Source organism: Vidua chalybeata, chromosome Z (assembly GCF_026979565.1).
Source record: "Vidua chalybeata isolate OUT-0048 chromosome Z, bVidCha1 merged haplotype, whole genome shotgun sequence".
Taxonomy (NCBI): Eukaryota; Metazoa; Chordata; class Aves; order Passeriformes; family Viduidae; genus Vidua; species Vidua chalybeata.
Genome location: NC_071570.1, coordinates 10,559,692 through 10,580,852, shown reverse-complemented (window position 1 = coordinate 10,580,852; position 21,161 = coordinate 10,559,692). Strand labels below are relative to the sequence as shown.

At 34.7% G+C, this 21,161-nt stretch overlaps 1 protein-coding gene across 1 annotated transcript in view; it reads right to left on the bottom strand.

Moving 5' to 3' along the window:
* The window catches only part of CNTNAP4 (contactin associated protein family member 4), a 216,820-nt gene that overhangs the window by 131,773 nt on the left and 63,886 nt on the right, over positions 1-21,161 (bottom strand). The window contains exon 3 of the mRNA XM_053931894.1: positions 4,254-4,447. Coding sequence (XP_053787869.1) covers positions 4,254-4,447 — 194 coding nt within the window. The remainder of the gene's footprint in view (positions 1-4,253; positions 4,448-21,161) is intronic.

Sequence of the window (21,161 nt, the reverse complement as noted above, 5' to 3'; positions counted from 1 at the left end):
ATGCAATTAATTCTTCACCATACCATAAGACTAGTAACTGTTACAGTGAAAATACTTCTGCACAAACTCACAGGATTGAGGATATTATGATAAAACAAACTTACAGTTTTAACTTCAGCTAAATTAAATTAAACACACAGTAGACCTCAGAACCTAAATATATGTACAAAAATAAACAGTCATAAACAAATTTGTCTTCTAAATGAGAATTTATTAAAATGGTCATAATTTCCTCAAATTTTAGTTTTTTTTTTTTTTTTTTTCTATTAGTTTTAATTTCTCTCTTTGGAAATAATTTTTAAAGGGAAGATTCAAAACAAATAAAAGTGAAAATTCATTTCCAGCTGTGGAATGGATAAATCATTATTCTCACAGGAAAAAAGCAATAAAATCTACAAAACTGAAGCCTGAATATATGTGTATTTTCATAGGTGTGTCAGAGAAGAAATATTCAACATCAAATCAGAGAGGAATTGCATTTCTTTTGTTCCTCAAAACTCCTGCCAATGAATGACATTGAGATGCTTTTCTCTATGAGTTAGATGACTCATAGAGTCACTACTCAATTTCACTGAAATTGTCAGCCATTGGAAACTTGTTATTCAAACTGTGAATTGCTATACTTCTTCCCCCTCTTAACTCCTCCCTTTTAATCTCTTTGTCTTATTACTCTCCCTTTAAAAGAAAAGCCATTAGGAATGTCAAGGAGAGAGTACACAGTACAAAAACACCTGTGATACAATACTATGAATTTAGTTAAACCCAGAAATTATACTAGTTGAAAGGATTGGTATACATAGCCCCAAGCAGAAAAATATAATCACAATAGGAGATTCTTCACCACCAAAATACAGGTGATGATATCTAGAATTACGAGGAAGAATACAAATACAAATCACGAGGACAAATGAATAGCAATACCTCTAATAAAGGTAGTATTTAAAGACATAAGACTTCCTAGCACTTCTTGACCAAAATTTAACATATATTTTTTATGATGTTTTACTGTATACCTTCTGAGGTCTGACAGAAGAAAAGTTTAAAAAATCATCATTTCCAGAGGAAAAAATTTGGTATCTTAATATACCAAGAGGTTTGAGGTCTCTGCTCATTTTAAAGGTAAAAAAAGAAAAATGCAAAAGATTGGGCTTGGAAGTTTGGACTTTACTGCATCTGAAACTACATCCTAAGGAATAGGAACCCAATAAAAAGATTGAAGAATATAAAAGGGCACATGTGTTGTTCAAACACATATATTTATGGTAAAAGTAAAGAAAATATAAAATTGAGTTGAATTAATTTCTTTCCAAGATTCAACTAATCATTATCAAAGGGAGTTATTTCTGTGCAAAAATATGTGCTTTACCACTAATAACAACTATTTCACTTGAGAATTATATCTTGACCAGAACTGTACCAATTACTAAAAGAGATGTAAATATTGATTCTACTAAGGTCTACTGAAAAAAAAATCTTAAAATAAATATCAAGAACAGGGCAGAAAATACTTACAGTTAACTTAAAAAAAATGGCAACAGTAGTATCACTGAGGACAGAAATCAAAAGGTATTGTTGAAATAAGAAAAACTCTTGTAGAACATATACCTAAAAATACTTAACAATACTTTATCTATAGTGACAGGAGTGCTAGGAACTAAATATAATGGAGTTAGTAGTTCAAACACTCCTCTACTAATTAGTAATTAAATTATTTTAAGCAATAAATTAATTCAAAATAAAATACGAACTTCCTACAGTTAAGAGACAGCAAGTAAGGCATACATTTAGGTCATCAGTACAACAAGAAAACTAAAACACTGAGATCAAAATATATTGCAGAAGTAAGGACCACAGTCACCATGATGCTCTCTAAACCAATTCCCAATACACAGTGATAACAAATATTTAATATTTAGCAGCAGGGGAGAGGCTAATCTCACCTAACTTTTTACATCCAAATTCAGCATCAACACACAACAAAGTGTTTTATAGGCAGGGGAAGATGAAATATGGTTCGTTACAACCTAAGCAAGACACCTATGGTCAGAGGAGTTAGCCTTGGAAAAAACTACCTTTCCACAGACTATTAAGAGAGTTTTGATAACTGGATCATTTGCAGATGTGTAGATAGTAATCTTTCACCTCAGTTGTTATAAAAAATTTACAGTGAATGAAAAAGCTGTTATAGCTGCACAGTGACAAGAGTTTCAGAACCTTAAGGTAAGCCATAAGGAAACAAAGACAATTCAAAACTAACTTCTGAAAAGAAAAATAGGAAGTAGGAAGAGGTGGATTTGCAGACAATTATCACTACTTAAGTCTACAAAAAGTGGCTACAAAGTAAAAATTCTTTTGTCTAGTGAAGATTTTAACACAGGGCCCTCAGAATTGGACAACTTCCATCATTCTAATGCAGCGTAGTATTAAGAAAACCCCAAAGTTACTTCTGGTCAGTAGCCTTGTAACAGGCCAATGTCTCAGTTTAACATAGTATAGAAATAACACAGAAACACAGTACACTTTATAAAATCTTGGAGGTTCTTGCCTTAATGAACTTGAGCATGTCATTTAAGAAGTCAGCATAAAGAGATAACAGTCAGAGAAAATCTATAAAATAAATAGGGATTTAAGAGTTTCACTTCGAGACTACATCTGTGTATTAGTTTAGAAAAGAGAAAATATATTCCCCTAGAAGGAGAACTCCTAAATAAAGATACATAAACAAGATCAATAGACTGCCCTGAATTTGATGGTTTGCATCCTTGAATTATTCATTACTGCCTGCAAGCCATACCTTCAATCTGCATTGCAATCATTAAAATAATCATTTTTTATTAAGTTTGAGATGATGGAATTGAAGCTTCACTTCTTAGCTCCTACAGATCTAACAACCCCCTTTATCCAATGTCTGCATCAGCATTTAACTATTTTTCTTAACTTTCATTTGATATTTTACTGGTAGCAATATTCAAGAAATAACAATCTGCATCACTGTTTGCAATACCAATATCAAATTTCAAAAGAGCTGTCATGGGGGAGACCAAGCTGCCCTACCTCTCAGATATGTTTTGTCAGTCTGTCTTAAGATGAGCAAAGACAATATTGCAGCAGCTTATGCTCATTTAACATTTGGAAAATTGATTGATTTTCTTACTCCCCACAGCCATATGGATTAGAAACTCATTTATTTCTCTTTGTTATGAAAACACAATTTGAAGCAGAAGTATGTAGCAAATTTAAAAAGCAAGATAATTATGCAACAAGTAAAACACTGCATAATCGCATTATGCCATAGATGGATTTTGACAGTAAGAGTGACAAGAACATTTTGAATTAAAAGTCAACAAAATCAAAATGCATAAAATGAAACACATTTTAACATAATGTTTAACTGCAGCAAGAAATAAGTGAAGTCTAAGGCTTAGAAAAATTTAGAAATTAATCAGCTCTATGCATGGAGAAAAGAATTCACTTGACAGAATACAATAACATAAGTTCCAATACTCTTCCTGTAGTCCAAGCTGCCAATTACTGGGGATCAAGAAAAGATGCAAGCCTTTTCTAAAACTATATAGTCCACTTTTTCTTGTAGACTGTGGACATAATCTCTCAGGTTTTGTATACTTTGCTGTCATTTATATTCATGCAAAAATAAAATCTTGATCTTATTGATGGCTTATTAATTATCACAATTATTTACAAAGATAGTCAGAGATAAGCAGGTTACAGCATCAGAAACAAGACTCCGAATTTAATGACTAAAACTTAAATATTGCTTAATTTATTTTTTTTTTTAATAGACTGGGATTTGGTTGCTTAAGATTTTAATTTGTTTGGTTGTTTCATTTTATTCTTACAATCAGTTTAAACATTGTACAAAAAATAAACAAGTGTTTTGTTTTGTTTTTTAACTGGAACTAAAAGCCAAGTTTCATGCACTGGGATGAATGCTTTTGGGAAAAGAAGTTTGCCATACATAGCAAGACAAAAGAGATTTTGTAGTACATTTTTAATCCTCAGAATAATTCCTTGTGTCTTAATGGAGTACTTCTATGGCCAGATTCTTGATGTTTGTTTGCTTTTTACTGTCTTTCATATTTTCAAGAGCTAAATTGCTTTGTACATTTCATTATCTAAACATTTTTAGTGTAGTTCTTTATATTCTACAGCTTTGCTTAGATTAGCAACAATGCTCAGTAAGTCGCCTTCAAGTCTTTTGCAGAAACTTAATTCTCATTATTGAAAGAACATACCCAAATGCTTTCTTCTTGACGATATTGTTTCCAATTCTGTCCACTGTCACTGAACATCAGAAGGTAGCTTGTTACCCAGTCTGAGCTCCCATAACCACCTTGAGTAGCAACAGCAGTAATCTCAGTTCTTTCACCAAGATCAATCTGAAGCCATTGATATTTATTGGACACAAGTGGAGACCAGCCACCAGCACCTTAAAAAGAATGAAAAAGAGTGAAAAGTATTCCTAAAAATAAGCAAGTTAACATAAAACTTGTATATATAAAAATAAATTAGTTCATTTGAACAATATTATCTAATGAAAAATGTCCATCTCCAATGTAGGGGTTTCAAACTAGATGATTGTTCGGAGTCCTTTCCAACTCAAATGATTCAATGATTCTCTGATTATAATTCAAGATACAGTTGCATCAAAAGTATTTTGATATTATTTAGCAAGTATTCTGAAAATGTACACTAGATTACTAGATATTTGAAACCAAATATAACTATTCTAAATTATTAGGAATTGATTCACACCCTTTTCTCTGTCTTGAAGTTCTACAATAAATTTTGCAGAGTAATTTTTACCAACCACTCTTCAAGTAAAAAAATCTGAATTTTGTCTTTTTATTTTATGCATCTCAATTTCATTTTATGTAGACTAGAAGATCTCCAGAGGTCCCGTATAACCTCAATGATTCTGCATGATTCTGTTATGTGAGGCCTGGATATATAAATTTGCATATGAAAGAATAAAGCATAGTTAGATGGCAAATTTGCACATGCTCCTTAAAATGACCAAGAAATTTGTAAGCAAAATTATAAAAGAGTATGAGGTATACACGTGAAGTTTCAAGCACAGGCACACCTGTCCACAAAGCAAAAATTCCATCCAAAGTGTAGAGCTACATCTCCAGTATTTTAACTTAGCAGAAAAAAAATATTAAAAGGAAGAAATTAAATCAATTCAGTGCTCCTTTGTCTTCCTTTTTTTGGCTTTTATTTACTCAGATCATTTAAGTTTTCCTGTAAAGCTGGGTGGAAAAGGTCAAGGGTAGGTAATCAAACAATTTCATAAGAAAAAACATTGATTTACAGAACTACATTGCAAAATATCCAAGTATTCAGACACAACATCTGGTGAGTTTTATCGGAGAATAGTGTGATAAAAACTAACAAATAGCCATTATTTAAGAACAGATTTAGATCTAACTCTGAAAAACACAATGTAAGAGGCACCTTGAAAAGTTCTTAAAGCATGCATACACAGAACCAGAACAGACATATCTAGTTTCCGCAACAATCAGTTAGCTACAATCCAATTTTATGCTTGTATGGGCTTCAAGATGTAGAAAAATTCATAACTAAATACTACTAAATACTAAATGTTGCTTAATTCTGTTTAGAGTCACAGGCCAATTTCTTGACATTACCTCCTCTAGGAAAGAAAAAGGAAAAAAAATTACTTAGAGATGTAAAACTGTCACTTAAAATGGTGGGAAATTATACAGGTATTCATAAACTGCAAAAAAAGTGAGGTCTATTGTGCAGAGCCAAGCAGAAAGAACTGAGAGAAAAACATAAAGTCCCATATATGTAACACATTTGTCCACACATTTATGACCTTATTAAAATGTAACAGAATCAAAACTATGGAGTTAAAAACTGTGTATATTTTTCCCCTCTTTATCTAAATCAATATTTTGAATTTTATGTAAATATATGATTTCAGTGGCTGCATCTCAGTTACTCTCAAGCAGATTCCAAAGCTTTTCCTTATGACCACATAATTTCATCTTTTAGTGGCTGTGCAGAACAGTGTGGTGGCATCAAACAAGAAAACTTTGTGAACAGTTGGCATGGGAGGTTAAACAAGGGTCCTTCCACCCATAGGCAGAGTGGTCCACATTCACATCATATTCTGTATCTGTGACACATACCACATAAGACTTAACTGCCACCTTAACTTCCAAAACCTCAGTTCATGCATGAACACTCACAGACATAACAACATTCTGCTGTGCCATGTTAATCCAAAGCCACCTTAGAATTAGGTGTCACCATGCTAAGTTTGCTGACATTTTTGAACTTTACACTTGAAAGATGGGGTTGAATTGTAGTTAACAGGAGTAGTCTGGCAGACTGTGATGAGTACATAATTTGTAAATTCCTTCTGAGACAAAACATCTTCACTTGGTGACTGCAGAACTCTATTCAGAATGACGTAATGGAAGTTAGCAGGATGTCAAAAAAAAAAAAAAAAAAAAAAGTCTGAAAAGCATTCTGTTATGCTAGTACTACTTGGTACTAGCCTGAGGTTAGGTTCTCTGCGACTCTGGAGAGCCCGGCTAAAGGCACTGCTTCTCGACGGGACTGGGGTGCCGTGTGGCCCAGGCGCTGTGGTGTTCAGTGCACCAGTGGCTGGCACTGGGACAAGGCAAAGAGGAAAAGGAATGTCCACCCTGTCCTGTGTGGCTGGAGAGCTTTTATTGTCTGCCCCCAGCACCTGCGTGCACAGAAATGGCAGCTAACAAAGGAACACATGGGATTTCATAGGGGGCGGGCCAACGGGGGCTGAAGCCCCCCTCGCCCAATGGGGACAGACAACAGGGGAGTGACGTGGACTGCAGTGCCAATAGGGACACGACAGGGGTGTGTACAGGGTTCCGGGACGAATAGGGAATGCAGGGACGGGGTAACTGACACAGAACTCTCAGGAGAGAACAGCGGGGTGGTTACAGGACTGGCATGGTGATGCTCCAATGGTAAGTGACCTGGAGCAGGCCACCACGGGGGGAACATGGGGGTACACAGAGGTATACAGAACCGGCTAACTAACATATATCAGAACCCCTAATCTGAACCCAAACCCAGGATGCAGCAGTTCTCCTGTCTTTAGTACTGTGTTTTCCAGAAGTTTTTGCAAGGCATGCAACCAGGTAGTCTATATCCCCTCACCATGCTGCCCTACATCCAGAAAAGAAGGAAGAGACACAGATACACAATGTTCTCATGTCAGGGCTATTTGATTTGAGGGATTACAGTAAAGACGCAGTCCCAGAAGTCATCTATTAGCCCTGTACTGACCAATACAACATAAGACCCATAAAGAATAACCACTGAGCAGAAGCAGCATATCTCCAGGAGCCTGTATTAAGCCAAAGTCTGGACCACCAGGCAGAAGCTGCAACATGTTTCCTGAAAAAACACTACACTGGTTCACATGATGCTTTTATCTGTCAAAGGCTCTTCATGAACTCTTTTGTCTGACTGTCCAGCAGCCAGGTGTCCTCCCAGCATCTGACTGCCACCTGAAACATCACAGGTATTAAATGTTTGCCCAGTCCTGCAGAAAACACTAGCAGAGCATGTTATCTTCTCACCCAGCATTCTTACAATGTGTCCTGTCCTTGCGGTAGGATTAATGAGTGTACCAAACCATAGTCGCTTTTGGCTGTGCAATACATCTGGGCATGGTGATGCACAGAAGTTAGCTGCATAACAGATGTCAAAAGGATCTTGTTTGCCAGATTTAATGCTGTACGGTGTGGGTGTTTCTGGGAAGATCTGGAGAGGTCTTAAACAGCTTCTCACAGGTATGCAGATATCATGTATATTAAACAAGGCTGTGCCAAAATGTATGAACACACAGCGATACACTAAGATTTACAGGAACATAATTTTGTCATCTCTAAACTTCCTGAATTATTGACTTTGAAGTCTTCACCTTATTTCTCTTCTCTCTTTTTTTTTTTTGTTAGTGTCTTTAATGTAAAGCATGTTTTCTTCAATTGTTTCTGAATCTATGTTCTACAGTGACTGATGAAACATCTTTTGTTGTGAACTAACAGCAAATCAGAAAAATAATTTTTAAAGGGGAGAAAACCTGTATATAGAGTTCTTTTAATTGAATTTTAATCCTATTTATTTTCCACTCTCTCATGCCAATATTCAGATTTGTATGCAACATACCAAAAATCTACATTCAAGTTGTCCAAGCATGCAGGATTCATGCTTTATGTCTGTTAAAAACCCCAAGCATTACAGTTTCTTTTTATGAAGAACATGCTGACTTGAAGTTGAACACACACATAATACATAAAATCTTTTGATTTCACTTATAATTCTTATTATATTCTTTTAAATACCAGTGCTTGTAAAATGTTTGTACACATGATGTAATTTTTTAAAGTATATTAGTTTACTGAACACATTTAACAATATTTTTTCTGAAGTGCTAACTCATGAATCTCTGTCTTTCAATTTAATTTTAGTAAGAACTTGCCAGTTTTATTTGTTGGCTCATAAGTAAATGAAGGATCTGTGGTTACTGGGAGAATTAAATCAAAGTTTAGAGTTTCCATCAGTCACTTACACATACTAATTGATAAACAGCCTCCTTCATTTTATGTGATATTCATCAATAAATTGATTATTAAATGATTGAAAAAATTCCTAAGTTTTTTTATGTTTTTAATGCATTAAAATTGACTAATTTGTGCTAGATTTAAAATCTAAGCAATCATGCATCTTTCATATTTCAAATTTTGCCTATGAAATTCCATTATTTTTGATTTCTGTTTCTACAACATTATATCATTTATTTTCAAGTAAGTTAAGTGGAATATATGGGAGTTTCCTCACACATTCACTCCAAGCAATGCACAGTGCTCTTTTGTGGGAGTTATATAAGGTGGCACCATTCATCAGTTCAGTCAAAATTTTTTTCATCATTACAACTACCAAACTATAAACAAGACTGCAGTTTGATATCTGTCCTGGATTTATGCATTAAAATTCTAGCAGAAGACTTGCTTTCCTTCAGATACCTCTAGATAATATATTTCTAGAATTCAATTTTTATGCTCTTCATATGTAGTTTAAATTTTATGATCTACCTTTCTTGCTTTTGGAGGTTAAAAATCCTCTGCCCTCTCCCACGACCATCAATATAAACAAATCACAACACTGAATGGGTATTATTTAATAATCCCAGTTCCTGTCTGCCAGGATATGTGTTTAAAGAGCTTTTACTTTCAAATTTCCTTAGCTTCACTGGGATGACAATATCATTATCACTAACATTGAAAATAGAGCAAAAAAAAACCTCAGCAAAGTTAGCAAATAGCTACCAGAGAACAAAACTAAAATGACTGAAGATATGGTCCAAAATCTCATATCTAGGGTAGAAAATACCTGAGTATAGTTTTAGTGGACTTGAAGTACTATATCAGGTTAAAAACTTTTAACCCTGATGGCAGAAAATTTATTAGGTGATGCTTAAGCTTTCCAAACTTGCTCTGTATAGTTATCAGGATGCCAAGCTACTTTTGCTTCATTTTAAAAATTCTGAATTACATAGATTAGAAATTGATTTAAAGATTTCCCCTTTGTATGAACAGCACCCCACTTTTTGCTTATCTGGCTATATGACTACAGTCACCTATATTGTTATGAAAACCACAAAACAGTTCACGCTCATACATGCCTTGATATCTGCTTCTTCACATGCCATCCATTAGACCATTTAGTTAGCACCAGCACTTACACCACTCTTAAATTCCATTAATTTTTTGCACATTTAATTGCAACAATTGCAAGAACTGTATTCACAACAACTAACGCACATCAGAAAGGATGCTTTCCTTTGATTAATCAAACTGTGTATTTCCCATATGGATCATTTACCTGAAGCTGATTTTAATTTCAAGTCAATAAAGTTTCAGCAGGGATGAATTTGCCTGCACTTATTACAAAGCAGATTTTCTGCATGTAAGCAATTGACAACTGAGTCTTCTAAGGTTTTAGTGAAAGGAAAAATGAACTGTTTCACAGCATTCAAAAGCTCTAAAATACAAAAATATGATGCTATTTAATTTCTTAAGCTGAATGGTATCCTCTTTCACAAACAGAGAATTAAAAATCTACATGTATACCTATATAAATAGTCCAAGGGTTTTATTCATTAAGTTTAATGACAGATAATGGAGATGGGAAGTGGAGGGCAATATCTGATAAATCATGCTGATGCATTGCTAGCAGGTGACAGCCCTCTTGGCTCCTTAAAAAAGATGTGTAGAGTAACACTACATTGTGATAAACCCCTTGTCTTTTTCATTTTAGTTCTCCTATGTTTGAATGAGGCAATTCAAGACATGGAGTTCATACAATTAGAAATTCCCATTTATAGCCTAGCAAAATGCAAGAAAAGCAATTATCAAGAAGAACCTAAATAGCCAAAGATGCAAAAGAGCATAAATCACAACTTGGCTCATTTCTCAGGATGGCTGTGTGAAAGTTATTGCAGCAATGCTGTTCTGAGCCATATTTCAGTAATAAAAGACACAGACAAAAGCCTCAAAATTTGAAACCAGGGATAAACTGTGGCAAGTAAACCTGAGAAGAGATGAGGGACCTTGAGCTATGAATAAGAAATATAGGATACAAAATCTTTTTTTTTTCACACAGATTGAAGAAACGTGAGGACAGCTAGATCAGAACCCAGTTCTGCAGTGACTGCTTCACATATAAAATTTCTGCATAGTAATTTTCAACCGCATTTTTGATAGCTGTTCATCTTTTGCCTTTGATATGTAGTATAATGCTCTGCCTAAGTGGAGATAAAACAGCCTGAACTTTACCATATTTGCCCAAGTTATTGATTATATATGGAGAGGAGGGTTTTTTTTTTTTGTTGTTAAAGAAAACTGAGGCCAGCCTGACACATCAATCCCAAAGCTAAATATTCTGACAATGTGAAGAAAAACATTTCCGTACAGGAACTCATACCAGTGAGGATGCAGCATATAAATATCCTTTAAAGGAAACAGCAAGTGATAATAGTCATTATTTATCTAAAGGTGCTGAGCTAAAGCCTGCTGAGCTGACACAGCTGGCTTCAAACATATGAATGACAGCCAATCAATTTGTACTATGAAAGCCCAGTCCCTCTTTTTATAGCAGACACTTGCAACACACTCCTTCTAGGACTGCATGTGGACATTCCCTCCTTGAGTGGGGACACCCCCTCAAGGCTACTCCTTGAGGCCAAATGAAAGAGTTGCCCAGGGTCATAGGTATGGTTGAGTAACATAATCCCCTGTTAATAATTATTTTGCTAGTCTTAATATAATTACTTCAATATTGCTTTAAAGAAAGTAGTAGATAAAAATATACTGTGCAGGAAGTAACTCTGATTACAGTTTTTTTGTTTAATCACTATCATCATCAATTTCAAAAAACAACATACTTTATTCATATAAATATGTTTTGGAAAACAGTACTTATCTCTGTATATTACAACAAAAACAAATCTGATGCACTATATATAAACGCTGAAGGTCTTCAGTATTACCCCTTCCTTCTTAACATATAAGCCATCATTTTCTGGATTGTTAGGGAAAGTCTTGGCCAGATTTCAGAAAATACTGTGAGAGAATAACTAAGAGACACATTTTTGAGGGCCTGATATCAGAACTTCTCAATCACAGGAATATATCATGACACGTACCGTTTGAATAAAGACTGAGAAGTCCCATGAATGGAATCTGATTCTGAAACCTATAAGCTACTTTTGCTGTTAAGAAATGAATGAAGAAATCTTGCCTCTTAAAATCTGAAGAATGAGATTAATCTACCTCAGTAATTTCCATAAATAAGTATAGACATAACAAGTATGTTTTGGCTTATCCATGTAGGAAGTTGTATTTTCTAAGGAGTATTTCACAAGTGGCATGCAGAGCTCTCTCAATAAAAATCAAAACTACTAAAAAATTTCATCTACTTTTGAGGCAGAACATAAAAAGAGCTATATTAATGCTTCAGTCAGACAGAATTTTCTAAGAGAGGTGGGTGTAGCAGTTACCTCAGTGGCCTCAAAGGTAGACTAAGCTTAATTTAGTAGGAAGGTCTAACCTTATTTTAAGTTATTTTGAAACTGAATATGAATTAAGAAAACATGTACAATCTTAGAAGAAAAGGAGCAATTGTGTTTATTTTTTCAACTGTCAGAATATTTAATATTTAAGGAACTTAACTTTCAAAATTGTGACAGGTACTATAAAATGAATATTAGGTTTTAATAATAATTTGTGACAGTAGTAGTTACTATGTCAAGAGGAGTTTCAGAGGCATTTTGAATTTGAATGAGCACAACACAAAGGCACTAGGAAATGGTATTAATAATGAGAAAGTTGATCTACTTTGCATCATTCAAACAGAAGAAGGTAGATAACTTTATTTCACTTCTTCTGCCTTAACAGTAAATTAGGTGAGTGAGCGAGTCAGTGAATCCCATTTTGCATTTCTTCAGAAAGCTCTGAAGAAACTTCTCCTCAATTAATCATTATATAAATATATCAAAGGAGATTGATAAACTACATAGTTTATCAAAAGGAAAACATACTGGCAATGGTTCAAAGACTTATCTAAGCCACTATTTTGCTCAAATTTTTCATCACCAGCATACAACACAATGCTATGAATCAGTGCCCTACAGTAGGCAACATCTTTTGTGTGCACTGGAAAGCCCAACTTTGAGTAAAAAACTTTTATATAGGTAATGAAGATGTAATTGTGTAGGATATAATCTGTGCCACTTCGAGCCACTTCTGAGCACTATACTAAAAAGGTGGGTTTTTCTTCCTCTAGCAGGAGAGAGGTAATAAAAAAAAATGTCATTTCAAGAGATCTGTGCTGAAGAAAAGCTCTTGCTCTCCACAAAGTTTCTTAGGAAAAATTGTTTTGGAAATGTGCTAGTTCATTGCAAGACTTACATCATTCTTGGCTATTACCATCCACTTTTATTTGATGATAAGCAAACTATCTCCCTTACTACAAACTAAGAATTTCACATAGCAGTTGTGCACATTTTTGGCACATATTCTGACAATAATCCAAGACTGAATGTAAAACAGAACTTAATCTGGGAGATTGTCTCCTCCTTAGGAGAATGGATTCTTGCAATAGTAATATTCTCTTCTCTATCTCTAGCCTCTGGTGATACCCGGGTTTAGGATGCCATACTATTGTAGGCTGGCTTGATTTAGTCAGGGATTTTATTAATGTTAGCTAGGTTTGTTCCTTGTACTCCCCTGTTGTTTCCCTCACAGTGGTTTGCTCCAAGTTGTTTATCAGGAGAGCTTCTGCCACTCAGACCTGTCAATCTTCTCACTTCTCCCAGTTTTCTCCTTATGTGGTTCTGTCAGTCAAGGGTTGTCACTCCTTGTTGGGTGTCAATCTTGTAACCACTCCCAACTTCTTCATGAAAGTTCTGCATCAATCACCCCACCTTAGCATTTCTCTTCGTCCCAGAACACTGTACCCACCTCTGTTATGTTACCATTGGTTGTTATAATCCATGTCTCTCCTCCATCGTTTGTCCCTATAGGGCGAGCCAGGTTTCCACTCCTGTCTGCCCACCCCCTACTTAATCTGTTGTCGTTCTTTGTTCTCCGACATTTGCTTTGCATTGTGCTGAGAGTGATTAGTTCCGACCATGCACGGGGGAATAAAAGTTCTTAGGGCTCACAAGCAAAGTGTCCTTCTCTCGTCCCTTTGTCTTCTCTCAGCGTGTGAAGCTACCAAAGCTGCGTTACCCACGCCGCAGCGCTCAGCACTACCAGGGAGGCAGACACCATTACCCTGGAGTGCCCACTTACACATGGCGGCCACCCGGCCTCTCATAGGCAGTGCCAGCCGGCGCTTCTCGACTGCTTGAGGTCGTGGCAGGAAGCCGCCGCACCATACTAGTAAATCCTGCTCTGTATGAAGTTTGGTTCACTACTTCTAATATTTAACCTTCTCTCTCTTTTTCTCCATCAGTGAAGTGAGGATCACTCATATCTCATCACTGTAAATTTTACCTGAGGCACTTATTTTGTTCACAGGTGATGCACAGAAAATTTCATGGGGAAATCAAAAATAATGAAACTTCACTGCCACCACCTTTCAGTACACCACTGAGTTTAAGCAGCATTCTCACTTAAATTTCTGTACTGATGTAATTTCTTGTATATGTCAGGAAATATAAACTAACTGTGTGGAAATAGAAGTGGAAATATAAAATATGTATTTATTGTATAAATATTTGTTACAATGAAACAAAAAAAGAACCCACCCATGGCTAGCTCAAATACACCATTCATCACACTTTTATAAAGTTAAGCAACTTTTTCAAGCTAATAAATTTTTACACGTTCTTTACATAGCAGCTGCTTTCACTGAGCCATCTGTTATTTGTTTCCCTCACTCAGTGGTCTTGCCCAACATGTTACACTCCTGTCTTGCAATTTAAAGCTAGTAGTGATAATTAGCCATAGTTTTCATGGCCAAAAATATTTTTATATTGAGAAAGATTTTTAAACATCTGCAATTAATTCACTTGTAGATATTTTAGTATTCTTCTTTCTTTCTTTTCTTAGTTGTTCTACTTTAATTAATTCCAGGGTGAAAAAACTAGGCAAACCCAAAATTTGAAACCAAATTAAACCCGTTTTTTTAGCATTTACTCCTGTTCACTTCAGGCTAGTTTGCCATCCCATTATTTTACTGACTACAGCCACAGAATTCAAAGAAAATTAAAGCCAACATAAAACATTTTGCATTGATCAGTTTGCCTTAGTATATCTGACACAAGATTAGTATATCTGACACAAGAAGATTTAAGTATTTGTCATTATGACAGCATTCTGATGAGGTTTTCCAGGGTAATTAAATTAAATTTCCTAATACCAGCTACATTCTCCAGTAATGTGAGTTACACCAAAACATACAAACACACCTACCTAAATTTTATTTTTCTGATCAAAACATAATAAATGTTAGTCGGTTCTATGTACCCCCATTTTCCCCTCACAATGGTTCACTCCGAGTCACTTACCATTGGAGCTTTCCCATGTCAGTCTCATAGCCACCCCCTGTTCATTCCTGAAAGTTCTGTGTCAGTCACCCTATCCTTGTATTCCTATTTGTCCCGGAACCCTGTACCTACCCCTGTTACGTTCCTGTAGGCTGCTGTGGTCCACGTCACTCCCGTGTTGCCTGTCCCTATTGGGGGAGGGGGGCTTCCACCCCTGTCTGCCCGCCCCCTATTTAACCTGATGCTCACTTTGTTCCGGCGCCATTTTGAGCATGCATGCGCTAGGAGACGGCTGCCCCGGCTGTCGCGGCGGCCACGCGAGAAATAAACGTCCTCCAGCCACACAGGCAAGGTGTACCTTCCTCGTCCTTTTGTCTCCTCTTATCGTCCAGCTACAAGAAGGGGCAAACCCGCGCGGAGGCTCAGCCTTAGAGCTCCGCACAGGCAAAAACCCCGGTCTCACCAAAGGGCAGGGCTAGCTGGGCTTCTGAGCCGCCCGAGGCCGGGGCAAGAAAAACTGAAGCCGCATCCATCTAAATCTTAAACCTCCTGACATTTATCGCCTGGTTCTAATATATAACTAGATGTATCATCTCCAGTTTTACTTAGCAAAGTGGTATGTTTGTATACTTCACAACAAAATGAGCAGGACAGTACCTTTGAGCAGATGAACATTTTTATGCTTATCATTTTTATCACTACTTTAATCTCAATCCTCAGTAATCCACTTTGGTACTTCTGGTGGTACTTCTGGAAAATCTATTTCAGCCTTCAAAACGCTGATTCACTGACTCTGCCACCTGTTTCAGAACACATGATGCATTCAGTACAGCAAAGCGAACAGAAAAAATATTGACACCCACAGTTTCCAAGCAAAAATACTTTAAGCATATATTTAAAGCAAAAAAGCCCTATTTTATTTCCATTATTGTGGGTGTAAATTACTACTGGTATCAGAGAGACAGTGACCAGCTCCAGCTGGTTATGAGCCTGCATGTTTGTCTGACATGCGCAAAGAGAATGTGATTATTTAAGAAAACAAGTGCAGTGTCAGCCTTTTGGTCTTTCAAGTCTGTTTGTGCTTACATGGACAAGAATATGAATATTCTGCAGTGGAATGACAGATACTCTATAAGTCAATTGAAATGTCTAGTCTGATTACATTTTGGCTTTGCGTAAGGTACAAGTGTAACAGTATGCATGTACACGTGCAGTTCCACTTCTGTACATTTTTGAGCTACTTGACCTGACAAGAATATAAAAGGATGAGGTAAAACTGGTACATGTATTATCCCCTGCATATACCGTATTTCTAATTTGGTGTTCTAGTCATTACTCACAGCATTTTGTTATAATACAAATATTTAACTTACAAATATATGTCACATGACACTTAGCACTTCACTAATTGATATCTATAGATGAGACACTATGCCAGATCCTCAGCTGGGAAGGTAGTATAACCCTAACTCCTGTATTTAGTTTCCAATAATATTTTTTCATATTGACCTGAATAATAAAATGTTGCTAGAGAAATTTGTTATGGGCCTTTTATAAAGCCAAGATTTGACCAATCATTTACCTTCCATGATCTGAGATTCCTATTCTTATAAAAAGAACTAAAAAAAGCAATATACTGCTTCTCTTCAAATCCAAGTCAATTTCTGGTTTTGTGTATTTGTGCAACATCTGTGCTTTTCAGAGTTCATGCATTATGATCTCATTATTTCCCCACATAATTTGGAAAGAAGCGCTAACAAATAAGAAGAGATTTGAATGTTTTAAGTTTGAGGTTTCAGCCTTTTTATACAGCATTGACTCCTGACTCAGTTTTATTGGCATAAAGCCTGAGAGTATAACAATAATGACTAGAAAAAATAACAGAGAAAATGGAATTGAGCTAGACTAATGGAATTTCATGATTAAGAAATATAATCACATCTGGATTGATTATCTAGGAGATAACATCTTTGTTGGTTAAATGTTTAAATTGTAGGTGGCATGCTAAAATAACAGAGCTTTATTATTGTTCCAATTGTTAGTATTGTTACAATATTTGAGGACAAAATTTATTAATTGAGTTACTTAACAATGAAGAAAAACTGCAATTCCATTCACTTAAGTTTTTGTCCCTCAAGAAACTTCATTTTTCAGCATTCTGAATCTTATTTTTTTCCCCAGAGTATTATGATAATATTAGTACTCATTTGTGATTTTCAAAAATAGCATTATAATGTTTATGAAACTAAATTGGCCAATCTCGACAGACAAATGAGTAATTCAGGGATTTTTTATTTGCATCGGATTTAAGACAACTGGTGTATAACTAATGCACAACTAAGTAGTATTACTTCTAAAATTATGTTTAACTTAAAAACTTTTCTCTGACTAAAAATTGTGTATTTATGCACATTCAGATCCCATTTTTAAAGGTCATCACAGCTTTTTACTTTTAATGACAGCCATTATAGACCGCTACTGGAATCAGACTATATAATATATGTAATGATAAATAAGTCAGAGTAGAGTTTGTGTAGAAAAGTTTCTATAGTTTTCAGAAAAGAAATATTACGGTTAAAAACCTTGATGATTGAACAGTGCAACTTCTGAAGGCTACCATGATCCAACCTTACTTTTTTCTTCGTCAGTATTACATTACTTAAAATATTGCAGAAAATTTAAGTAACAGTCAAAATTAAACTTAATACAATCCAATGCAACTTACTAATGTTTATATTGTCTTTTCTTGCCCTTAAGAATTCACTTTGTGAATTGAGACTTCCTTAGCATGATCCTGATGAACTGTAAGTTTATCTGTCATCAGGAATTACTAATCAAATTATTGTATTTTTAGGTATAAAATCACTTATTTGCCCATTATTTTCAACTTCTTGCAACACACAGGTAGATAAAATGTTAATTAGTAAAATAAAAAAAACTCATTTAGGACAAAATAAAAGGCAAAAATATAGATATTAATAGGATATGACCAGACAATATTTTTCCTTCATTTAAATCTATATTTATAAAATTATTTATTTCCAAATGCAAGCTAAGGTCTAACAGCATTATTGTTTTGGTGCTGTTCTTTATGTAAAAATGTTCATATACCAGCTTAACTAACTCTAACATTATCCTGCATGATAGGATATCCACAATTTGCTAGATAGATATTCAATTTAAAAATCATATTCTTCTCTCTGCATTTTTTTTTTAATGTGTAAAGTGTTACGGAACTGTAGACTGCTTTGAGTTGAAGTTTTAGCTCTCTATATTTAAAAGATTTTTAGAAGTAGATTATGATAGTAAATATCACAGATGTATGTAAATATGTATATTATATACAGAAATCTACATAAACACATCATATATATATACATGTGTGTGTATGTATAATTGAAAAAGAGAAGCTGACTGAATCCATCCAAAAATCATATATATATATATATAAACACACACAGATCCCTTACATCCCTTAAATTCTAAAAGCATATTATTTATTTGATATAACAATTTAAGGTGGCTAAAAATTGTACATTGCTAACTGGACTGCAAATGGATTTATGAATTCAAGAACTCACTTCTTCTTTTACTCTTGGGTAGTCCAAAGAGATTTAGTCAAGGATTGAAGCCAAATTGATTAAAAGCTGTCCAAGAATAAAAACTCACTCTCTGCCTCTAAGAGATGTGGATTAACAACTTTAAACTTCTAACTGAGACGTTACGTATACTACACTTTTGCCTACATTATAATACTTTATTTTCTTGGGTTTTCAGGTTACAGTCCTTATGAGGAAATTCTGTCCACTAATACAGGGGAAGGAAGAAGTAGTACAGTAAAGATTTCTTCACATTGAAAACTAATATTCATAGAATATTGATCTTTGTTATTAAATAAGTAGATGGTACTGTTAATAATTAAAGGTGAATATTTCATTAATATTTCTGTTAATATTTGATTTTTTTTTTGTTGTGGTTGTCATTTGTAGAAAGAAATAACCTGATTGTATTATCAGTCTCTCCTTTTACTGGGCTACAACCTAAAACCACAAGCTAAACAAAAGAAAACAATTTCCAATTGCTTTTGCCAGAATGTTAGTTTTATAGTTGTGCAATAATAATAATAATAAAAATAATGTTGACTGAGTGTAGAAACTGTCAAAATACTGCAGTTGGTTGAAAAGTCTATATTCTGTCTACCAATACTAAACCACTTTCCTATCTTAAGAAAAGACCAAAATAGAAGCCAAAACCTCACAAAAAGCCTTTGATATGCTTTAAAACGAATAAAAAAGAATACAGGTACCACACATAAAATTTGGATAGAAAGGTCAACATGATCTTAATTCTGATAATTAAATTTAACTAGAGTTCCCAGCAAAAAGATAATTTTCAACAGAAATAAACCTGCTGTCCTAGTCAAGACTACAATGCTATAGTAATGCAGCAGATGACAGATTTAAAAAGAGTGTTTTAAAAATAAAACTTTTCACGAAGCTATTCGGTAGGAAGCAGGGTAATAAGCTTTCCCTTTTTTGTCATCAGAGACATTTTATCCCACATCTCTCATCTCACACCTACTACAGGCATTCACAAAATAACACTAGGCTGCCCAAGTTCTAACTGTAAAATCTTCACATGCTTTGCATTTTAAAGTGTCATAGAGGAGCTTCTCTTCTGGAAGGAAATTAGGATTTTTGGAGAGCTAGTCACATGTAACTGCTTCAAAAATAAGACAAGCAAGAATGCTCTATTCACCAACACTGTTACAGGGTATATCCACAGTATCACAGACTTACCTGGGGGTGAAAGGGAGGAAATTAAATTGAATGCTGTTGTAAAATACACTAGTATAGAATGAATTTGTGTAATTTTTAAATGTTTAAATAAAATATAAAAATGTATGCTACTCCATGCAAAGATATTATACTCTTACCAAAAAGCAAATATCTACTCTTAGGTAACAAAGTTTTGGTAATTCAGAGGTCAAAGTACAGCCTGTAGCGAAAAACTCAATGACAAAAAGCCCCGCACAAATGTTATTTTCTTACTTAGTATCTGACAATCTACCCTATGAGCTACCAGAAAAATCAAGAGATCTGATAGCTGAAATTTCACTTTCAGCTCCTATTCCTTTAGTAATTAAGCATTAACAAGTATGTTGTATTTTACTGAATCACATACTATACAAAAGGGCTTGGAATGGGCCACAAATCAATCACAAACCTGGCCTCAGCTGATCATATTATAGGGGCCTTTTACAGTTTGATGTCAGCTCTGAATGTTGATTGCCCAACCATAGCTTGCCAAGAGCTACATGTTCTTCCTCCCTTATTAAGTTACATGAAATTGAAAAGATATAGATCTGGATTTCAAATCCACTGATCTGTAAAAAAGGTAGCAGGAATTACATTATAGGAAATCTTGGTAGTATGGTTTATTATTAAGGTTATCCATTATTTCCAGGTATTTCAAATTTTGTCAGACTTTTAAGTAGACTGAAAACTTGCACCTTTCAGGTTTATTTCCTCTTTTTCTAGTTTTGTTTTTGTTTTTTCTCATCTGAGAAATGCCTTTAGCAATTCTAAGATTCATACAAAGATTTCGTTTGTTATTAGGTGATGAGTATGTGCCAAGAATATGCTTTTTTCTGCCTTTTTCTTATCAACTATTGCATTTGGCTGATATATAAAACAGAAACAAATTATCTAGATATTATTTGGTTAGTAGTTAATCCTGAAAGGTCTGCCTGCATTACTTCATAGAAGTACTGGTGCTGCTGAGATTTGTGGACTAACACCAGGTACAAGAACTGAAATGAGGAAATTTATTTTGTAATTCATTTCCCTCTGCTTTCTTTCAGTGAAGAGAACATTTAATATAGGAAGATAAGAATTTGATCAAAGATGAGAAGTATAGATTGGTACAAAGAAGGCTGTGACTTAAAGTGGACTTCTGTTATAGCGATTTAAAATAACTGCAGCAGATTCATCGTAAATTCTGAATGTGTGAGTATATGAAGAAAGTATTTAAGTAGGCTGAAAAAGGAAATGGCAATGAATGACAC